The sequence below is a fragment of the Gavialis gangeticus genome, unplaced genomic scaffold (assembly GCF_001723915.1).
Source record: "Gavialis gangeticus isolate Ggan-Ray unplaced genomic scaffold, GavGan_comp1, whole genome shotgun sequence".
NCBI classification, from domain to species: Eukaryota; Metazoa; Chordata; order Crocodylia; family Gavialidae; genus Gavialis; species Gavialis gangeticus.
In genome coordinates this window covers 96,840,173-96,861,641 of record NW_017729031.1, presented here as the reverse complement: position 1 = coordinate 96,861,641, position 21,469 = coordinate 96,840,173, and the positions used below count along the sequence as shown (strand labels likewise).

The 21,469-nt window shown below is 40.4% G+C and overlaps 1 protein-coding gene across 1 annotated transcript in view; it reads right to left on the bottom strand.

The window, feature by feature from the left end:
* ERBB4 (erb-b2 receptor tyrosine kinase 4) overlaps positions 1-18,357 on the bottom strand; it is a 970,081-nt gene extending 951,724 nt beyond the window's left edge. The window contains exons 1-2 of the mRNA XM_019522894.1: positions 18,273-18,357; positions 12,379-12,530 (exon numbers count right to left, since the gene is read on the bottom strand). Of these exons, the coding sequence (XP_019378439.1) occupies positions 12,379-12,530; positions 18,273-18,357 (237 nt within the window). The remainder of the gene's footprint in view (positions 1-12,378; positions 12,531-18,272) is intronic.
* Positions 18,358-21,469: the final 3,112 nt, after the last annotated feature.

Sequence of the window (21,469 nt, the reverse complement as noted above, 5' to 3'; positions counted from 1 at the left end):
TTACTCAGTGATGAAGGACAGAAACATTTCCTGTGCTTAGCACATTTCCAGCTGGGGTCCTGCACTGTTAACAGGTAGGGCAGGGTGATTCACTCTCTCCCACACCCCACCACCCTCACACTTCCCTCACCCCAACCCATTTCTGGTTTTCTTGTCCACAACAGCCCAAGAGAAAGCTGTGAATACAGGCAGGGCCTATAGCAGCGGTGGTTCCTCCTGTTCCCCTTTCCTTTCCCTACCTTTCCCCATGGCTGTGTGGAGTGGGGGTGAACCATACTGCCCTGGTCTGCATGGCATCCTTGATCAGGGCCTGAGCTGTCAGGAGAAGTGTGGGGAGGGCTGGCCATGGCTCATGTTGGTTGTGCTTGCACAGTGCAGCTGATGCACTGGTGGCAGAGGGGAGAGGGCTGTTATGTACTCTGTGCCTCTAGGAGAGGGTAGCAAGGTGTCAGAAACAGACATAGACTTGTTCCCTCTCTCCCCCCACCAAACTGGTTGCAGTTTACAGCTGGCTGGAGAGAAGATGCAGGGCTGGGGGACAGAGGCTTCACTGACTCAGGTTCATGATAGCCCAGGGACTGAGATGGCTCAGCACTCAGGCAGAGCAGATGAGCTCAGGCCAAGGCTAGAACAGTGCCCTGATAGTGGAGGTGAATGAGGTGCCACAAAGCTGTCTGGGATGCCAACAGAATTTAACTTAACTTGAGTCATGAGGGGATCTGGTACAGACATTGTCTGACCAATCTCATTTCTTTCTATGATCAGGTGACTCATCACCTAGACAAGGGAAAAGTGGTTGACATCAAATACCCTGACTTCCAGAAAGCCTTTGACCTGGTACCCCACGAGGTACTGATCAGAAAACTGGAAGATATTGTGTTCAACTGTGGGACTGTCAAATGGGTGCGAAACTGGTTGTGAGGTAGGACACAGAGAGTCCAAATAAATGGATTGGTGTCGTCCTCATGAGATGTGCGCAGCGGCATACCCCAGAGGTTGGTACTTGGCCCTGTGCTGTTCAATATCTTCATCAATGACCTGAGGGGGTGAAAAACCCATTGGCCAAGTTCACGGACAACACCAAGATATGGGGTTGTGAGGACACACCTGCAGATAGGGAGCAGACCTAGACAGGCTGGCATGTTGGGTAGAATGGAACCAAATGAGGTTCAACATAGAGAATGCAAAGTGCTTCATCTGGGAAGGAAGAACCCCCAGCACACCTACAGGCTGGGCAACACTAACCTGACCAGCACTACAAATGAAAGGGATCTGGGGGTAACAACAGACCCCAACATCAATATGAGCTGGCAATGCGATGCAGTAGCCGCTAGGGTCAATAAAACTTTGGCATGCGTCAATTGGTGCATCTCCAGTAAATACAAAGAAGTGATTTTCCCACTTTACTCAACATTGATGCAGCCACAGCTGGAGTACTGCATCCAGTTCTGGGCACCACACGTGAAGAAGGACATGCTAAAGCTCGAAAGGGTCCAGAGAAGGGTCACCCCAATGATCAGGGACTTGCATGGCAAGCGATATGAGGCGAGGCTGAGGGATCTCAGACACTTCAGTCTAAAGAAAAGAAGGCTAAGAGGGGACCTGATTGTGGCTTACCACTATATCATAGGTGTACAGCAGGGGCTCAGTGAATAATTGTTCACCAGGGCACTCTGAGGGAAAACTAGAAACAATGGCCACAGACTCCTGGAAGATAGTTTCAGGCAGAACATCAGGAAAAACTTCTTTACAACTAGGGTATCCAGACTGTGGGACAAGCTCCCCACAGAGGTGGTGCAGTCATCTACCCTAGAGGTCTTCAAGAGAAGACTGGATGGTCACCTGGCTGGGGTCATCTGACCCTAGATGTCTTTCCTGCTCATGCAGGTGGCTGGACCCGATAATACTTCTGGGATCCTTCCAGCCCTATGATTCTATGATTTGATAGGTCACTCTCACTGAAAGCACTTTAGTCTGATATCACATACATCCAGGTCTATCTTGAATCAGGATCTGCCACTTTTCAAGTGCTCTGTGTGCAGTGAACTTCTGTTTGATTATGGCTGCAGAGCAATTTCTAAGCACTTATCTCATGGTAAGTGTAACATCTGTACCTAGCCTAAGTCTGGAAACAAGGACCAGATTAGTGAGCACATATACCCACAGAGACTGTATTACTCAATTCCTACCACAAGGAGAGTTACCTAAGAACTCCCAAATGAAAGCAGATCATGTCATGGGTCTGATTATGAAATGGCAGCTAGCAGAACCTTCTGAGATGTCAGCATTGCTGGTGACAGGTATAGAATATTGTAGGAATTTACCATAAGGCTATAGTGACCAAAAAGATCAGCAAAAGAAGGAAGGAATTTCTGCTCCTTTTGCCAAGTGATAATCTAAAAGCAGGAATGTGTCTATTTAGAGATCGGGAACTATTTTAAGCAATGGCCACGCAAACATATTCACAGAATTGAAGAAGTGGTCATAAATTTTTGCCAGTTCCTGAAACTGTTTCCTCAAACCCATTAGCATGATCTCCATCTTGCCCAGATTGAGTTTATGCCAGCTGGCTCCCATCCAGAACACTATCTGTGCCAAACATTGAGAGAGCGTGGAAATAGCTCCACTCAGTCTGAAAAGAAGGAGATGCAGATCTGAGCATCATAAGCATAATTCTTGGCACTGAGGCCTGTATAACCTCATGATCTCCCACACATTAAATAGAAATTGGGTGAAGATGACCAAGCTCTTTGGAGCTGGAAAAAAACCTGAAGTCTCTCATAACTATCTTTGACATCTCTTCAAAATCAGTGAGTGGAACCACGCTAATGAAATTCCTTCTATGCCTTCGTGGTCCTGCAAATATCTCAATGGCACCTTACAGCTGACTGTATTAAAGGGTGTTGAAAGATTTGGCAGAACTAGTAAGAATGTCTGACCTCTGTTCATTGTCATGAGGAGATTGACTTCTGAGACTAATGCAGTTTCTGTGCTGTGTCCTGGTCCTTGGCTGATTGATGTACAAAGAGCTGGAAAATGTCAGATGCCAATGAAGCTGGCTGATCATCACCTTCTCAATGATCTTTCCTACAAAATGAAGGGCAGTTTTGCTGTATCAGTGAAAATGTGATTTCTGGCAACAATCTAAGGGTGTTTTAGTGATCTAAGTCTTGCACACGTTTATGTTACCTTTGCATAATTTATAGTTGAGCTCTTTTATCTGTGTCTGTTCAAAAGTTTCTAATATGTGTATAAGTGAATTAGATAGCAGTTCCTCTGCAGTTTGGAAGGAAGATGGGAGAATCACAATGGAAGCTGAATGAGAGGAGTACACTTAAAGGGAATATTTAACAACCATTAGAATCCCTGAGACCCCTTCATTTACATTCAGAGGTTATAAAATTGAGGGCTGCTTGCAAGGGTCCTAGAACTCAAAGACTTTAGGAAGAGTCTAATTAGGTGACCTGCAAAAAAAACCCAAAACAAAAAAACCCCCAAAACTCAACTGAGGAAATACTTATGAAGTTGGAAAGTAAAATAAATAACAACTGGGGCTGTGATCTGTTCTGATTAAGTTTCAGTTAATTAGGAGATGATCCCTTCCAAGTACTCAAAGAACAGATGTATATATTAAGAGGAAGTTCTGCAATACCAGTTTGCTAGCTGGGAGTTGATAAGAAAACTCATATATTATAAAGTAAAAGGATTACAAAAAAAATTGCAGACTGAGTAACTGAAACTGATTATTCTCACTTTGAACATTCGATTCTACTGCATTCCTGTGTGAATTTCTTTTTAATTACCAAAAAGATATTAAATCAAGGAAATAAGGAAGGCTAGATTACCATACTATGTAGCCTGATTTTTGTAGCTTTGTGTCCACAACCTTCCCAACATACAGACTACGACTATTCATATCTAGATGCCCTCACAGCAACTGGCAAGTCCTGTGGCAACACAGATAGGAAGTATGGTTCAGTGGACAGGACCCATACTGTATCTCAGGAGACCTAGGTTGTATTTAAAGCTTTTCTATTGGCTTGATTTGTGACCTTGGACAAATCACACCTCTGTTACTTTGTTTTTTCTACCATCAATTGTCTTGTCTATTAAGATTATGATCTCCTTGAGACATATAACAACAGCATAAAAATAATAAGTATAAAGGTTAGTTTTATAATTTATCCCATTAGTATAGCAGTAGCAAAGCATGGCCCCACTTTTACACATTGTTAAAAGAACCCAGGCTTGGTTATGCAGCACGCTAATCTTTTCTTTTTTTTTTAATGGGTCCTTCCATCTGTTTCACTGATATGTAACCACCCAAGGCAACTGCTACAATAATAGGCCTATAGCTAGTATGCATATTTGGTTCCAGCTTGGCAAACCTGTCTTGGAATTAATTTTATATTCACTAATTTTTCTATTTGTTTTGCAAAATCTAACAGTTTAATTCAACCAGGAGAGAAGTAGCATGTGTTGTTTTAAAAACTGTTCTTGCAAGCAGGATTGAAAAAAAATACAAGCACAGATAGCTCCATTCCAGACTATTTTTAATTATTTGTTTGGAGATATTTTGATTTTTGTTTTTTAATGGAAAGGAAATAACTGCTTTTCCCAGTGTTGTTACTCTTCATGTTGTGATATTCCAGGCAGATAGAAAAAAATTAGGTGAACTGACATTTCCTGTTTAAGAAAATGAGATACCTCTTTAAGAAACAGGAGTATAGAATGGCATAAAATAAAAAAGGTGATGGTTTAGGGTCCAAGAATAGCTAGATAAAAATTATTCTGTGTACTATAATATTATGGATGAGCAAGATAATAAGAGAGGGTAATGCCACCTAGCAAAGCAAGGCACTAACGCTGCTCAGAGGGTGCATCTACACGTCCATATTTACTACACACTAGCCAAAATTGCTGTGAAGTAAATATGGTAACCTATGCTGACTTGAGTGTAAATTTGATCATGCACATATCAAATTTATGCCTGATTAGTTACTGTGCAGTAATGTACTTGTAAATGCCTTACTGCACAGTAACACTGTGTGTGGGCTGACTTGGTACTAACTTTAGCACATTAAAGCTGTATGTGAACTGACTTGGGACTAACTTTAGTCCCAAGTCAGTTCACATACAGCTTTAATGTGCTTTAATGCCTGAACAGGTAGACAGTAGCCTATTCCTGCTTACTGCGCAGTCACTTACTGCACTGTAAACTTAAGCCAGTATACATTTAAGTCAATGTAGACATGCTCAGAGTGGAGAGATGTCTGCTGCAACAAGGAGCAAGTTCAGAGTTGTATTTGTAAACTTAGGAATGAGAGTGTATATTTAATACAATCTCTCCTTGCATTAATATTGAAAACAACACAGTATGTACAGCAGGGAGGATGCAGGGACATACAGACAATTTGCTTCCTGAAATGTCTGGGAGGGAAAAGCATGGAGCCTTGATCAGTCAAGCCACACAATGTTGCAGGGAAGTTGTGTTAGAGATTCTTGCATTACTAAAATCTAGTTGAAAAGAATCCAGGGCAGATAGCCATATATTTATACTGAAGGGGCCATACTACTTGCTTATGTAGTTGGCTAGTGCTCAGAGAAGTCATGGAGGACTTATCCTCAGCATATGTCAGGGGACTAACATTTTTGTGACCCTGACTCATTTGTGGTGATAGGGCCACCAAAATAGTCCATGTTCATTTTCTTGATTCGACTTATGGAATACCATCTACAATTCTGGCACCCCATAGTCAAGAATATAAATTCAGACTGGAGTAAGTACAGGGAAGGACTACACAGCTGATTGGGAGATGTACAGCCTGTCATTTGAGAAAAGACTGAAATAATTTATTTTTCTTTTAAGGAATAGGGAAGGAAATGCCATATACCATCAAGTCATGCTTTGCAAAAGCAAAAAGTTTCTTCTGACCTCTTGTAAATGCACCTTGGGACCCAGAGCCTACTGGAACCACAAGGCATCATGTGTTCCTTTCCTGTTATTTTGTGCACCAAATATGAACCTTGAACTTTGATAGACAGTTGACCATTAATTATCTGGAAAACCCAGAAAGGTCACACAAATCAAAAACAACAGCAATGATGAGATTCTTTTAAATTTCACCTTTTGGAAAAGACTGAAGCAAAGGAAATAAAAGAAATAATAGTCCTTGCGAAAAAGAATCCCATCTCACATTCATTTTCTACCACCTTTTCTTCACACTACAGCTTTTTTGCTGCTTTGGGGATCTATTGCTAGTACTGCTTGTATTAAACATAGTTTGATATGATCCAGGAAGTTTGGCGGTTAAACATTGTTATTGACAAGTGTTTTTTTGTTTTGTTTTGTTTTGTTTTGTTTTGGGGCTTTTTTCTGCCACAGACCTAGCCTGGCACATGATTGGCTTCTTGTAACTCATCCACCATAGGTTTTTATATTAATTTTTTTGTCAAGAGGACAGGATAGCCTATCCATGTTAGGTAAATCACTCTGGCTTTCCATCCATTTGTCTGTGTGATATAACATCCCACAACACACTATCCCAGTCTCTCATTGCTGCTTCAGTTACAGCATGGAGGTTCTCTGGCATTCAAGCCCTTCTTCTACGTAGTTCTCTAATGGAAGGGCTCTGGCTTAGGGGTGGGGGAAATGTGTTTGGTTTTATTCCTGGCTCCATGACTGCATGGACTAGACAAGCCACTACAGTTCCTTCTCTCTATTTCCCCTTTCTCTCTCTTTGTCTGTCTTGTCTATTTAAATTATAAGCTCACTGTGTTACAATGTGTTTGTAAAGTTTCTTGCACAATTCGGCCCTGATATCAGCTGGGGCCTCTAAGCACCACTGCAATACAAATAATAAATGCTGGATAGCTGCCCAGATTTTCATAGTATACAGTTACATTTTCATAGCATACAGTTACAGTTACATAGAAATGGAAAGTGTGGATGCCCAAATATGGCAGCAGTAAAATTGTTTTGTAACTGTAACCAGTTAATTGGGCATGCATATAACTGGCATCAAAATCACAGTTAAAAGTTAGTGTGACAGACCTGTATAAAAAGCACTTACAAAGTCACTGTAGTTTATTTGGAAGGACATTTATTGCAGATTGAATTACATGGAAATAAGTTTTCATGATCATTTGGAAGAGTTATTATTTTTAATTGTTAAGAATTTCAGTCATATCTTGAAATAAATAACCTGAATTTACTAAATGCAGTGACAAGATGACAATTTACTGACTGTAAAATATGAAAGCCTCAGGATTAATCTAAGATAACTCTTGTGCACTGGATTTGTTTAATAGAACAAGTACACTTGCAAATGATTGTTCGGTGGTATATTAATTGCATGTTTTACTTAGAAAACTTAATACTGATATTCACCTAAGAAAAATAAGGACTGTCTAAATTATAACTTGTCACTTTTGCTAAATGAAAGTAAAACAGGTTCCTGTTTTCCAAAGGAAAGAGCCATTCACAATTTAACTGTATATTATTTAATCCTGTTTGAACAGTTAGTTAGAAAACCTATAAAGGTACTAATTCACAGTTCTGACCTTAATGATACGCATCATATTCACAAGAATAACTAGCTTCATGAAGTTACAATGAGGCAAACACTAATGGAACTTTGTTGCACTAGCAGACAGTGATGCTTATACCAACTTAGTAGACTGGGAACAGTATCAGGAACGAGGAAATTAGTTTTTATTCCCAGCTTTGCCACTGATTTTCTGAGACCCTGGGCAAATCACTTCACCTGAATAATCATATTAAATTAATATAAGCCTCACTTTTCACTGTTGTAAATATTTTTTTTAGGGGCTTGCACTGGTGTAACTAAATTGACTGAATTATACTAGTGCACACTTGTAGTCCATAGATGAAGTCTTAGAAGAATGAAAAGTATGGGTAGAATGTAACTCTTCTATTAGGGAAGCCTGAAATTTTAGGAGTTTCCAGGTGCCTAGGCTCAGACAATTTTCATACAACCAACTTTTTTCATTTTTATTCATAATGAATAACATGGTCTTTTGCAAGGAGTGCCATTAGAAGGGCACTACTCACAGTAGAAGGCACTACTTGGTGCATGTAAAGATAACAGAATTTGTTCAGGAAAGATATGTTCCCATAAGATTGTATGGTACTTAAAGCAGTGAATAGTTCTATCCATCAATAAGAAAATTATATGTGGTTTGTTAACCACAATGGCAGTGTCTTATACCCACTTTGCACAGTTAGAAGGCCTTGACGTAAAAAGGTACTTAAGCAGGTGTGTCACTTATGTGCAAGTGACCCTGTGAAATCAATCAGATTATTTATGTACTTGAAGTTATACACATGCATATAGACCTCCTGATTTAAGGCCTGAAAGACTACATAAAGGTAGTTAGGGCCAAAAGGCATCCTAATTATTTTCTAATACTCAGACATCCACAAAGATACCGTCTGCACTTGAAAACCAATCTGCCTAGGTGTTAAATGGATGAAAAATATGAAAGCTTGATTCTTGTTCTTAAAATTTTCCTCTACAGGGTAAATACTAAATTACATTATAACTTTTTTTGCTCATATTCATTTTGGTATCCATCTGCAACTGCATGATAAAAGGTACAGTATGCCTAGTTCAATAGGTCTAGCCTATTTACTGGAGTGAAAGGTTTTTGAGCTAGGGTCAGTACTAATGAGAAGGAAGAAAGGCTCACAAAGCCAAGGTGCTCATCAGCCAGACACATAAATAAACCAGTAGTCTGTCTATTGGCTACTTGAAGCTCATTTGGTGTAGAAAGAAGGCAATTATTACGGCAGGGACAGAGACAAGAGAAATGGGGCAGGCTCTGCGTCACTTGTACTATAGATTTCACAATTTTAAAGGCTAAAAGTGACAAGTAGCCATGCTCTTGGTTATATCCCATCTGCCACTTTTGTTAGGTCATTAAAAGTGTTTTAAAAATGATAAAATAAACAATAACATCTAACTAATGGATGTCAAATTATTAACATAAATATTACACAATTTATGTATTTGTTTCACCAAGAACTTGCATTCCTCTGTTTTGCTTTCTATTTTAATTACTATAATGTATCATATTAACTAGAGCTTCCGGCTTGTTGCCTTTTTTTTCCTGAGGCATCTCTGAGAGGGCAAACCCAGGTAAAAAAATAAAATAAGTATTAGTGGTAAAAGCCACAATGTGGGCACTACTGAACTACCCTGATTTAACACCTGTAACTGTCATTCCTCTTTTTAATTTGCTCAATTTACTGCTATTCTTCTGTTACGGTTCTATACAACTTTTTCCTTGAGGCTTCATTACAAGATTACTCCCTTCATCCGAAATAGTGGATGTCTCTATGTAACAAAAAGTGTTTAGAATACATGCAAAGAAAAAAAATGTAGGTTAAGTTTCATTTTAATTTCAAGTTTGTTTGTAAACCACAATGGCACTGTTTGGTTGGGGTCCAGGGGACAATTTTAGTCACAAGCAATGCTGACCAAGGTACTTCACAAGTTATCCTGACTCTCCCTCTGCCCACTCTGCCAGTAGGCACAGCAAAAAGGGAAAGAATTTAAAACTGTGAAAATCTTAAGTAACAAAACCATGAGCCAAACAATACCCATGTCTTTTGGGGTTTCGGTGCATACCTATAATTTGGGATCTGCTCACTGAGAATTTTTGTTAGAATTCCATTTTTGGCCCTGTGATCCTGTTAGGTGATAGCTGGTTATCTATTGTGATTGTGAATTTTAGTCCATCGATACTCACCCTATTCTAGTACAAAACTTGACAGCTTGAATTAACCTTGCAAACCCTTTTACCAAGCCTGGTCTAAATGGCTTAAAGTAGAAACCATGACTGCATCCAGATGAGCATGGTTATGTGGTATGTGGCACCACAGATATGTCTGTGGCATCACATACCTCATAGTCAGCTGTTCTCCATGCTGCAAGGGAGCAGCACAGGGGATTTTTTGACCCCTAAATATGCAGGGGTCAAAAAAAACATGGAAAAAGAAAAGTGGAGTGGTGCACATGGGACATTCACCACTTTCAGGAATTGCATGGGGAAACACAAGTAACTCAGAGTGGGCGGGAGGGGACAATGGGATCAGGGGAGGCTGGCAAGTCTCTATGAGGTTTAGCAGGATCAGGGGTGGAAGGCCTGCAGAACAAGGGGAATTGGTGTGTCCATAGGGGAGGTTAGGGAGCTAAAAAATAGCTCGGGGTTGGGAGAGGTGGGATTAGCACAAGCCTAGTACTGGGGTGAGTAGCTGGGCTTTCCCTGCCTTGAGGCTGGGTTACAAATGTGTGTAGGAGTTGGCAAAATTGAATTAACTCTTTCCTAGGCTGGGTTAACCCAACCTCAATCTAAATTAGCACACCTCTTAACGGGGAGCATCTACGCATGACAATTCAGGGCATGTTAGCCTAATTTAAGGCACATCAAGGGTGTGCATCTATATATGTGCACCGTTAATGCACTTAAAAATGGCAATTTTAGGCTATTCACACCTAAATTTGATACCTGTAAAAGCAGATATCAGATTTAGGCACGAATAGCTAAAGCACATTAACGCACATGTAGATGCATTAAGGCTCATTAACACTGCATATGGACTAACTTGGGACTAACTTTAGGTCCATGTCAGTCTGCACACACAATGTTAACGAGCTTTAATACATGCATGTGTAGATGCGGGCCTAAATTGCATTAATGTGCATTAAGCTAACGCTCATTAAATTTAGGTGTGCCTAAATACATATGTAGACATGTCCATGGTGATCTAACTTAGATCAGATGCACCATTTTGGGGAATTTAAGCCCTCTGACCCCATGAATGATTGGACATTTATACTGATCTTACTAGGGTTAGGTCAATCTAAATGGCTGTATGTACCTCATAGGAAGCTATAATGGTTTTAACCTCAAATTAGGCATGACTTGCAATATAAGCCAAGGAACATTCTGCTTCAGGTTTATTAAAACCAATGATGAAAAGTCAAACCTTTGTGAGCCAAAGTTGAACCAAACGGTCACATGAGACAGTAAGAATCAAACCAGCTTTATGTTTATGCAAACCAACTGCAACTCTAATGCAAGAATTTTGTCTACCATGATCTCAATTTGATCATTCTTCCAAACAGAAGTATTTGAGCTGAGCATCTGCCATCTCATTCTTCCCCCAGATTAAGATGCGACCTCCTCTTCACTTAGAGATGTTAACTGCAGACCCCCAAATTTAGAAATAAACAGGGCATATTTTCAGAGTTGCACGTATTCAAAAGCAGCTGACCATATCTTATTTGCATCCTGGTTTAGTGTCATCCATAGTGAACTCCTATGGCCCACTATTATAAAGTCAGGCTACAACTGTTACAAACATTTGCTGTCCCTTCCCCCGATGGACATTCTTAGTGCTGCACACCTCTTTTCTTCACATTGCAGATCTTCTCCTGCAGCAGTTACTTTCAAATTAGCAGAATATCTGGCTACACTGGATGATCCCATTAGCTGGATGTTTCTTATAAGCAGTTAGCTTTTAAAACAATAAGCACTATTGATGTTTAGCCTGTCCCTGTTTAGCTTGAATTTGTCTCATCTCTTTCGGCTGCTACTGGGATGGGCTATCTGCAAATGCAGAGTGATGCTACTCCACTAATTTACATGCAGAAGGCTTTCTTTACAACCAAGAAAACTGCAAATATTTTTAAATGGAAGCTTAAGTTCTGTAAGACAAAAATCACTGAAGGAGCACATGACCCAAAATATATTATGGCAGGACAGCCCTACAGGCCTCTTCTAGCAGCAGGAGACCCAACGTGGGCTTCTATGGATCATAACTCCACACCTATTAATGGATAGGTTTTTACTGTTCATTTCAGTAAGTCATTTTTTGTTCTAAATGTTATACAAGTATTGCCCAGAGCTCTCAAATTGTTTACTCTATTAACTGTTTCTGCATTGCATTTTATTAGGATTAGCTTGTTAAAACCACAAGTGCTTATCTGCATAGTCTTATGACCTTCCTAAATCCCATGCTAATAGCTTTATACCTGCTGGCAATACAGAGCAACACAGATATGCTAGACGTTACATACTGTGCACTGACAGTATCTTTTATTGGATACCCTAGGAAAATGTTAGTATCGCATACTCAGAGCAGCAGTCCCGACAGTATTGTTGTGCAGGTTGCTTGTAATTTTGTGACCTTTCTGTGTCTTACCTTCTGCTAAAAAATCTCTGACAGTCAATGGAATGGAGACACCATTTAGAAACAAATTAGCCTGCCATTGTACAGTCTAATAGCAAAGCTTGCTCACAAATATGCAGAAGATGGGAGCTGGGGGGAAGGGGAAAGAGGCTGCTTACCCTTAGGAAGGACAGGTCTCGGTTGTGTTCAATGCTGGTGATTTCCAGGTTGCCCATAACTACCTCGCAGTTTTCATAATACTTGCGCAATGCTCGGTACTGCTGCTCCAGATCCGAGAGAGAACTCAGCTTGTTCTCAGTACCAGCACACACTGCAAAGAACAAAGGGAAACTAATGATCAGAACTTTGAATATGTGGACATACAGAAACAAAAAGGAAAACAAGACTGATATACAGGGACAATACCCTTATGTTAATCTCTATGTTAACAGAAGTAGGAGTAGCAAAAGTAGAAGACAGGTGGCTACTAATAGGCAAAAGGTAGGACAGGGTGGCACCTTAAATACCAAGTAACTCAAAGAGGCATGAGCTCTTACAGACAGCAACTTAGTAAGTCAAATGCACAACATTTGACGGAGTAAGCCTCTCTGAACCAGTGGTTCTGGAAGTTGCCACCCTGCCCTACCTTCTACCTGACTTCAGCCTAACAATGCTAACCATCTCTCTACCTACAACTAATGTCCATGACCAAAACAGATGATCTAGGGCTACTTACTGGAGAGCAAGTGAGAAGCAGTGATTTAAAAATAATACAGAGCTATTCATCAGTCAAACCTAAGGGCCATACTAAGTCTCAGTGATGTCTACATGAATTTGTGGACTAGAATTTCGACTAACATTTGGGCTAATTGATTCATTGGGTTTGTCTGTATGACAATAAACAATGCTAGTTAGCAGCATTGCTTCATTGTACCATACAGGGAAGTGGACTATTTCACTAATGCATCCCCACTGTTTCTGGTACACAAGTTATTGGCACTACATTTTGATTTGGGACACATCCCATGTCCACTGGGACACATCCATAGATTCAAGGATAGGAAAAGGACCAACATATCATTTGGCCCTCTGGTCTATGTGGTACAACACAAGCCATAAAATTTCATATAATTCTTCTTACTTAGAGGCCAAGAACACATTTGGCTTAGATGCATTTCCAGAAATACATCCAAGTCTGTGAAGGTGGAACAGAAAGGATAAATTGTTTTCCTCCTCTCTTTAAGGTGATGTACATGCATGTTAAGGATCACATAAATGTGAAAAACTTCAAAAAATTGGAAATGTAAAGTACAGTCTATTTGGAAAAAAACTACAGTAGCATTGGCATCAAAGGGAACTGGCAGGAGTCTATGTATGCATCTTTCAGTGGTTCCCAATGAAATTCATTCTTTCAATAATCAAAAAAAGAGCTTTTATTCCTGATTCAAATTAAACTGAGATTCTGAAAGTCAAGATACTTTCTTTTTGGCCCATGCATCACTCAGCAATAATGATTCCACAAATAAAACTTAACAGAACACTGAACTTCTCTCTTTTTCTTTCTTTCTCTTTTTTTTAAAAGTTTCTGATGGAGCACTCTTTCAAAAAGGCCTTTCAAGGACCCAGAAAGCACCACACCACACCACACCACACCACACCACACCCAAATCAGGCCCACCTTTTTTTCTCAATACTTCGTACACATAAGCCTGCCTGACTACCTTTCTAGCTTTACTTTTCCTATTACTGTTACTGGAAAACATTCTTTCTCTGATGAGATACGTGAGAGTCTATCTGAGTCTCGTAGTGCAGTATAGAAGAGTGATGTCACCGTTTTAGCGCATGTGACTGGCAGGACTACAGACTAAGCAGTGGAGCTGATTAGATACAAAGTGTATGTGCACAGATTTACAGAAGTTTAGGGCTAGAAGGGACCTCATGAGGTCTTCAGGTCCACTCCCCCTGCTCTGGGCAGGAAAGACTTCTGGGGTCAGATAACCCCAGCAAGGTGTGCATTCAGTCTCCTTTTGAAGATGTTGATTATGCACATTGATCAGATAGAAAAAAATACCTCTAAACTTTCAGTTACAGTTATCATATTGGGGAAGTGTTGTTTTTCAATTGATATACTCTAATAATTCTGTGCTTTATACTAGAGGCAGATTAGAATTCACCTTATTCTCTTACTGTGGGTGCTGCACAGCTTAGTAGGAATTACAAAAAAAAGGGCAAAAACTTACTGTGGCCCACAAAATTGAGACTGAATGCAAACACATATGACAATGTAATAATTACCATGATTTTTCAGAGTATAACCATGCCATAAATTTAAGACTGGAATTCTCTTCAAAATTCGAAGTCCCAAATACTGTTGCTCAGCATTAAAATGTATAGAATCCTGTACATTGAATGGCTACAAAATGAAATCAGGAAAGAGATATACAACAGCACCACTTGGGCCACTAAAAGACCTTAAAAAGAAAGAGTGATGGGATCTGATGAGTAATCCCAACAATCATGCCTCCTACCATGTGACATATGATTGTGGGATTGAGCATCAGATCCCATCAGGCCAGAGGCGAGCTGGTGCAGGGGGAGCCCAGGATGAGGATTCCAGCCTTCCCTTGCATCAATAATCTTCTTTCCCATGGCTGGGCACTCCATCAGCTGATAGCGTTCCCAGCACATTTTGTGCCCCTGTGGGTGGAAGCTCTGATCACTGCCTGGAGTTTCAGCCATGGGAGCCCATGGCCTGCCACTGGAGCTGGGAGCCCTAGCGGTGATCTAGTTGTGGGAGTGCACCATGCACTCCTGCAGCTGGGAGTACTGTCAGCAGATCGTGGCTCCCAGCTAGAGGAGCTCACTTTGCTCCTCCAGTTGGGAGCCCCAATGAGTAGACCAGTGCTCCCAGTCTCTGGAGCACACAGGATTGTGCTCCAGAGACAAAAATTAACGTATTTCCAGGTTTTTTCCGTTGGTCGTAACTGGATTAATATTGCTTATTTTGAGTGCTGGGGAGAGGGCATGTTTACATCATAATGTACACTTTTGCACATTCCTTTCCTTTTATCCGCCTTTTTGTTTCGGACAAGTTACTTGTGGGCAATTCTAATCCATAAGCAAATAAATTTCAATGTATCCAAACTTTCAAAACATGCAATATATTATGCAAAACATCAACCAGACCGAAACAGCTTTTTCTGGAACCATTCCCAACCTTGGATTAAATCAATGCAAACAAAACCCTGTATGACCAGAGGCATAATCAGTAAAATTTGCTAAAATACACTTCTGATTGATTTGGATCTTTTTTAAATACCACCAGTAATTAAGTTTCTATGAGCATTATTATTATTGACTGTTTGTTTGCCACATCCCATCTTTTAAAGCAAATACAGTTTTATGAATACTGGGAAAACAACTCTCTGATCTCCAAGGCTATTTCTTGTTCAGATATCTATTGTTGCCTCAGAATGGCTCAACTCCAAGCATTCAGTTACTGAAGAGTTAAGCAGACAACCAGAGACCCTTATATCTGTTACTGGCATCTTCTGTAGGTAACTTCTAGGGCTTTGCGAAACAGCACCATTTTGTTTCAACTTCCATTTTGCCATTTCAAAGGGCAGTGTTTCATTTCATCATTTTGTTTCATTTTATTTTGAAGCACTGTTCCGTTTTGTTTCATCAAAACTGTTTCATTGTTTTGACGTGTTTCGACGTTTCGCACATAGGCTATAATGAAAAATCATTAAAATGCCTAAAACTTTGTCATTTCTTGCCTGATTAGGATGAAAATTGCAGGGATGGTAGTGCCTTCTGGGGGCATGAAGCCTTCCAAGTTTCAAGGAGATAGGTGTAGAGGTTTCTGGGAAACTGTTCCTCAAATTGTTCAAGCAAAACTTGTGGCACTTGCCAGCAGCAGCTTCCTGCCATCCTGCACACAGATCTGGGGGCCCATACCCCCAGGAGGGCTGAGGGGCTGTGCCAGACTACTTCTGGGGGTGCAGGCCCCCCCAGATCTGTGCAATGGATGAGGAGGCTGCTGCTGCCACCTGGGACCACTGCTGGGCACAGCCCAGGCCCAGCGCTGGGAAAATTGCTGCTGCCGCTGGTTCCAGACAGCAGCGGCAGCCTCATGTCATCCCAAGTGCAGAACTGGGCACCTGCAGCAGCAGCAGCCCACACCCAGAGCTGGTCCCATGTGTCAGCAGTAGCTTCCTCTCCTCCTCCTGTACTTATCTATTGCTCACCTGTACTCTCCTGTGGCTTACCTGGCCCAGATCAGCTGCTTACCTGTGCAGGGCCCAGTGCCTTTAGCAGTGGTGCAATCCTTGGAACATAGCATCATATAAGGACCGTATATTGTGTCTATATGTGTGTGTGTGAGTGTGTGTTAATATCACCTTCCCTACACCCTGTGTATATGTACATCAATACATTTGTATATAGTTCAGTTCCAGATTCCTGGCCTGGCTCCTTTGGGACAGAGGGAAACTGTGAGTAGTCTTCAGTTTCATCCACAGCACACCTGCCAGTTAACAATCCCTTTCAACTGGAAAGGGGAGTACATACCCATGTACACCCGAGCTACATCAAAATTGTTTCTCTTTCATGGGCTATGAAATGGTCTCATCATTGTTTTTTCAATTCTCAGTTTAAGAACAAAATCAAAGCCAATGCTTGTTCCCCCTCTGTTTACTGAAAATCTTGTTTTACATTTGAAGTGGAAGCTAGATAATTCTTGCTTTGAAAATTTCCCTAGAAAACCTGATGAAATATGAGGAATGTCTTACATTTGAAAGAAGTCTAAACATATCCCAACTATGCAGTTGGTCCAATAAAACATATCACCCAGGCTAAATACAGAGAGTCATAAAGCCTGAAGCTGAATTGATTTAGTCTTTGTAGGCTAGTCTAAGCTGCATAGATTGATGCAATAAGCAAGTGAACAAACATTCACTTTTGATTCTGGAAATGCAGCCACATGACTACAGTAGCCCAGGCCAGAAGCTGGAGGGTGCTGGAGTACACCTCCCTGCTTGGCTGTAGCAGACAGCTTGGGCCAAGGCTAGCCCACCCATTCTGCAAGGGATGGGGGGGGAGTTTATGGGGCAGGTGCAAAGCATCCTGGGATGCTGGGGGACTATGAGCTAACTTGAATTTGATGGGTTTGGGACAGAAGTTCAATAACCCAATTTGACTTAAACCAGTTAAGTCTGATACTACATCCAACCAGGTTTATCTTAAACCAGTTTCAGCCATTTTAAAAGGTTTTAAGTGTGCTGAACTTCTATTGTGTTACAAATGTGATTTGGTTTCCATTCACTTATACCAGCTTATATGTAATTTCTGTCCCTAACCCCGCATAAAGCCTTATCTCTCCCATAAACCCCTACATTTTTTTAAAGGGAATTGTAGGAATATTTCCAACCAATTGCTATCAGAATATAGACAAATATCTGCAAACAGTGGATCACATCCTGAGTCTGTGCAAGCTGGTGAATTAAAATGAACAGAGTTCTGCCAATTTTAACAGTCTTGGAGCTAGGCTACTCCATACAGGCTGTGTGGACACATATGCTTTGCTGTCAAGTAAACCAATTAGCAGTGGAGTAAAGCATCACAATCTACACATGCAACAGTATTAGGCTGCAGTAAACTAATTACTGCTGCAATAAAATAGTACTGCTGGGGACAGTACTATTTTATGCCATTGTAATTTACTGTGATTAAATACACATGGAGACACTTGTGGTGGGTGTAAATTAAGCCTGGTCAGCTCAGCCCGCCAAGGGCCAGGCTCCTGCTTGCTGCCTAGTCACACAGCTCCACACTTTTAGCACCCTTATGCCCCAGCCAGCTCCTCCACTACCTGCCATCACCACCCAGAACCTGGGGCTGACCTCTCCTCTATCCCTGTGCCCTCTGCCAGCCTGGGCCCGCTCCACCCCAGCTCAAATTGCTGCTGGTCCTGGGCACATGTGTAGATGCTGCACCCAGGAGTACTTTACTCTGGCTCAGACTGCTCCAGAGTTCATTTCTTTGCATTAATTGCATGTGTAGATGCACCTACACGGTACTACTTTGATTCTACAAGGTCCAGAATAATCTTCTTCCATTCCAGCAAAACACTTAGGTGGATGCCAAAGTTTGAACATCTTTGTAACCCCACTGACATCAGTGAGATAATTTTTAAAACTTCGGTGTTTGATATGCTTTGCTACATTAAAGTCAGAGCACTCAGATCCTGCAGGATTAAAACCAATTTGAATCAATTTCACCAATTAAAAAATGCCAAATACTTCCTTTTGCACAGAATAGGATGATACTGTCCTATCTTATATTTCAAATTTCATTTGAGAGCAGAGGGGTAACAAAATAGCCAGGTGCCCAGGCAGCCATGACCTCCAGCTGCTGCTGTGCTGCTACCTCAATCATATGGCTGCAGCAGCAGCTGATGTTTTTCTTCTCCCCCCCCCCCCCTCCAGGTTAAGTTGACGCCTAGGGCAGCTGCCCCAGTAATCCTGCCCTAGTTATGCTACTGTGTGAGAGTACTTTATGAGTCAGTTATAAACATCTGCATTTGTCATCTGATGTATATATGCCACAGTCAGAAGGCTCCTATAACTGTTTGCTAACTATTACAAAAAAAGTTACTTTATTTTTCTATCACAAAGCAATAATAGCCTGTATAAGAACAAGACTGACTGTGTTTCTGGCTGAATACATATTATTCTGTGTTAAAGTTCCTGAGGAGTAATAAATAATTTCTGTTCCATTTCACAATCGGTGCTAAAGATCAAGATAGCTTAGAAAACAATTCTGGCAGCTCAACTAATAAAGATTTACACTGGAAGACTGGAATATTGTGTTGCACACCCACTAAACATTTTATAGAAGCTAATTTAGCCATTTCTTGCTTAAAGGAGGCAGAATATTTAGAGTCCACTGCATTGGGACTTTGCATGGATACAGGAACACAAGATATTAAATCAGAGCCAAAGCTTTATTAGACAGAGAGTAATTTGAGACAGGAAATCTACTGCAATAATAATTCTTAGTTCTGACAGAGGGACACTGAAAAATTCTTCCAGTCAAATAAAACTTTAACATCAAACATAATAAATATGTTTTTAAATTTACATTAATCTTTTAACTATCTGAAGCACTTTATTTGCATTTTAGAAAAAAGTTCCCTACTCTCCTTTTATTATGGGAAGCATTTCCTATGCTTTAGTTCTACAAATGAACACCTGCTTCCAATGCAATACATATCAAAAGGTTATACAGGTTCCATTGCCTATCACTGTGCTCTGCAAACTGCACTACAATATCCAAGAAACAGGACAAGATCACTAACTTCCATCTTTCTTGATGTTAGATAGCATGTCTTAACTACTATAGCTCTGTTCAGTGAAACGTGAGCACAAATAGCCTAAAAAATAACTCTGTTGGTGCAAGAAATCGGTCATGTGATATGAACGGTACAGTTGAGTGCATATTGTGTACACAGCACAAAGGTTATAACCAACTGTATCACATGGAAGTTCCATAGAAAATATGTGGAAATCAAGTTACTGAAGCAGATGGACTTGCTGGAACAGAAGGAAAGATATTACTGTGACTAGGGGAACACAGGTTCACTTCCTTCTTTGCCACAGACTTCCTGTTTAATTTAGGACAAATCATTTAGCTGTTCTGTGCATCAGTTCACTAGCTGTAGCATGTAGGACTGATGAGGGTAAATCTAGAAAAGACTGTGAGGAGGTACTCAGGTATTATTAACATAACAGAACCCCATAAACTCCTAAAATAATTTCATTAGTATTTTAGAGAAAAAAATATTGTAAATTATTTAAAGGATTATAGCATGGGAAGTTTCCCAAATGCCTCTCCAATATATTCATTATCATTTTATCATTTTCCCCCCCAAAACGGATTCTTTAAAGATTCCTTCACAGATTCTACCGTGCATTCCATTAAAAAAAATACCAGGGACAGCAGAGACATATGCATGGATTTACATATACTGTGTTTCCTAACTCAAATGATCAATGCTTGATCAGAATATTTTATGTCCCTTCCAGCCCCTAACAACTATGAAACTATGCAACTATGATTTGAACTTGTTTATTGCGAAGTAACACTGACCAGGCTGCAAATAACACAGCAGGAAGGAATTAAAGTTCGCAGAGTAATGTAAGTATTAGTAAAGAAAAAAAAAACTCCTTAACAAGAAACCCTCCAGTGTTGTACTTTTTTCACAGACCTTCTCAGCTGCAAAGCCCTTCAGACATCTCTTCTCCCCACCCGCACAACGAGGCACAATAGAATATAATGCCAAGTGAGAAGAAGCTCCTCCAGGAGGCAACTCTTTTCCTAATACTGACAAAAAATCCACTAATGAGAATCATCCTAAGAAGTTCTCCATGGGAAGAACTAGAAAATACAAGACCTCAGAGCTTTCATATCCTTTCTCCTGGGATCTGAATTCCTATGTGGAGTTGTAGCAAGGGCCTTCCCTCTTGGCATAAACCATTTTAGGTAAAAAAAGAGTCTTTTTTTTTTTATCCCAAAATACGTCTAACAATGTAAAAATGATCCCTGCAGTGATGGAAAATGCAGGTCCTTTTTATAATTACAAAGGTAGTCTAGTTTATCCTAAACAGTTTCCCTGTTAGGGGTCAGAATCATTAGGTTTCCTTGCGCATTGTCTATTGTCAATTTTATAAGAAATTTTCATACAGCATTTTCAGATGTCTTTTTGAGATCCAAGAAAAAGTCTTACTGGGCTTTCAGGACCTGAATAAGGGTCAAGGCCAAATGGAGAATAAGCTCTTTGGGAGAAGAAACATAATGACTTGTGACACAGCAGGGAATCAAAAAGAGGGGATTCAAAAAGTGCAGGAAGTGCTTTAAACTGATAGTTGATGGTAATATTTTACCTATCAACTTCTGAACTATAATAAGCCGCTCTCAGAAGCTATAGAACTGAAGAGCAGCACTGAAGCAAATCTTTGAGGGTCTACCTAATTCCAAGTGCATGAGCAGTAACTGTCCATGTGCATAGTCCCATGAGTTGAAGCAAGTCCTGACTTTGCAGTTAACCCAGACTCTTTGTAAAAAGTATTAAATTGACTATATGTTGCAGTAAAACCTACAAGTGCCATTTACTTTCTGTAGCCACTCCTTAAAACTAAATACAAAAATAGTAGGCATTTTAAGGACTGTTATTTTCATATGTAATTTCAGCACTTAGAATCAAAAATC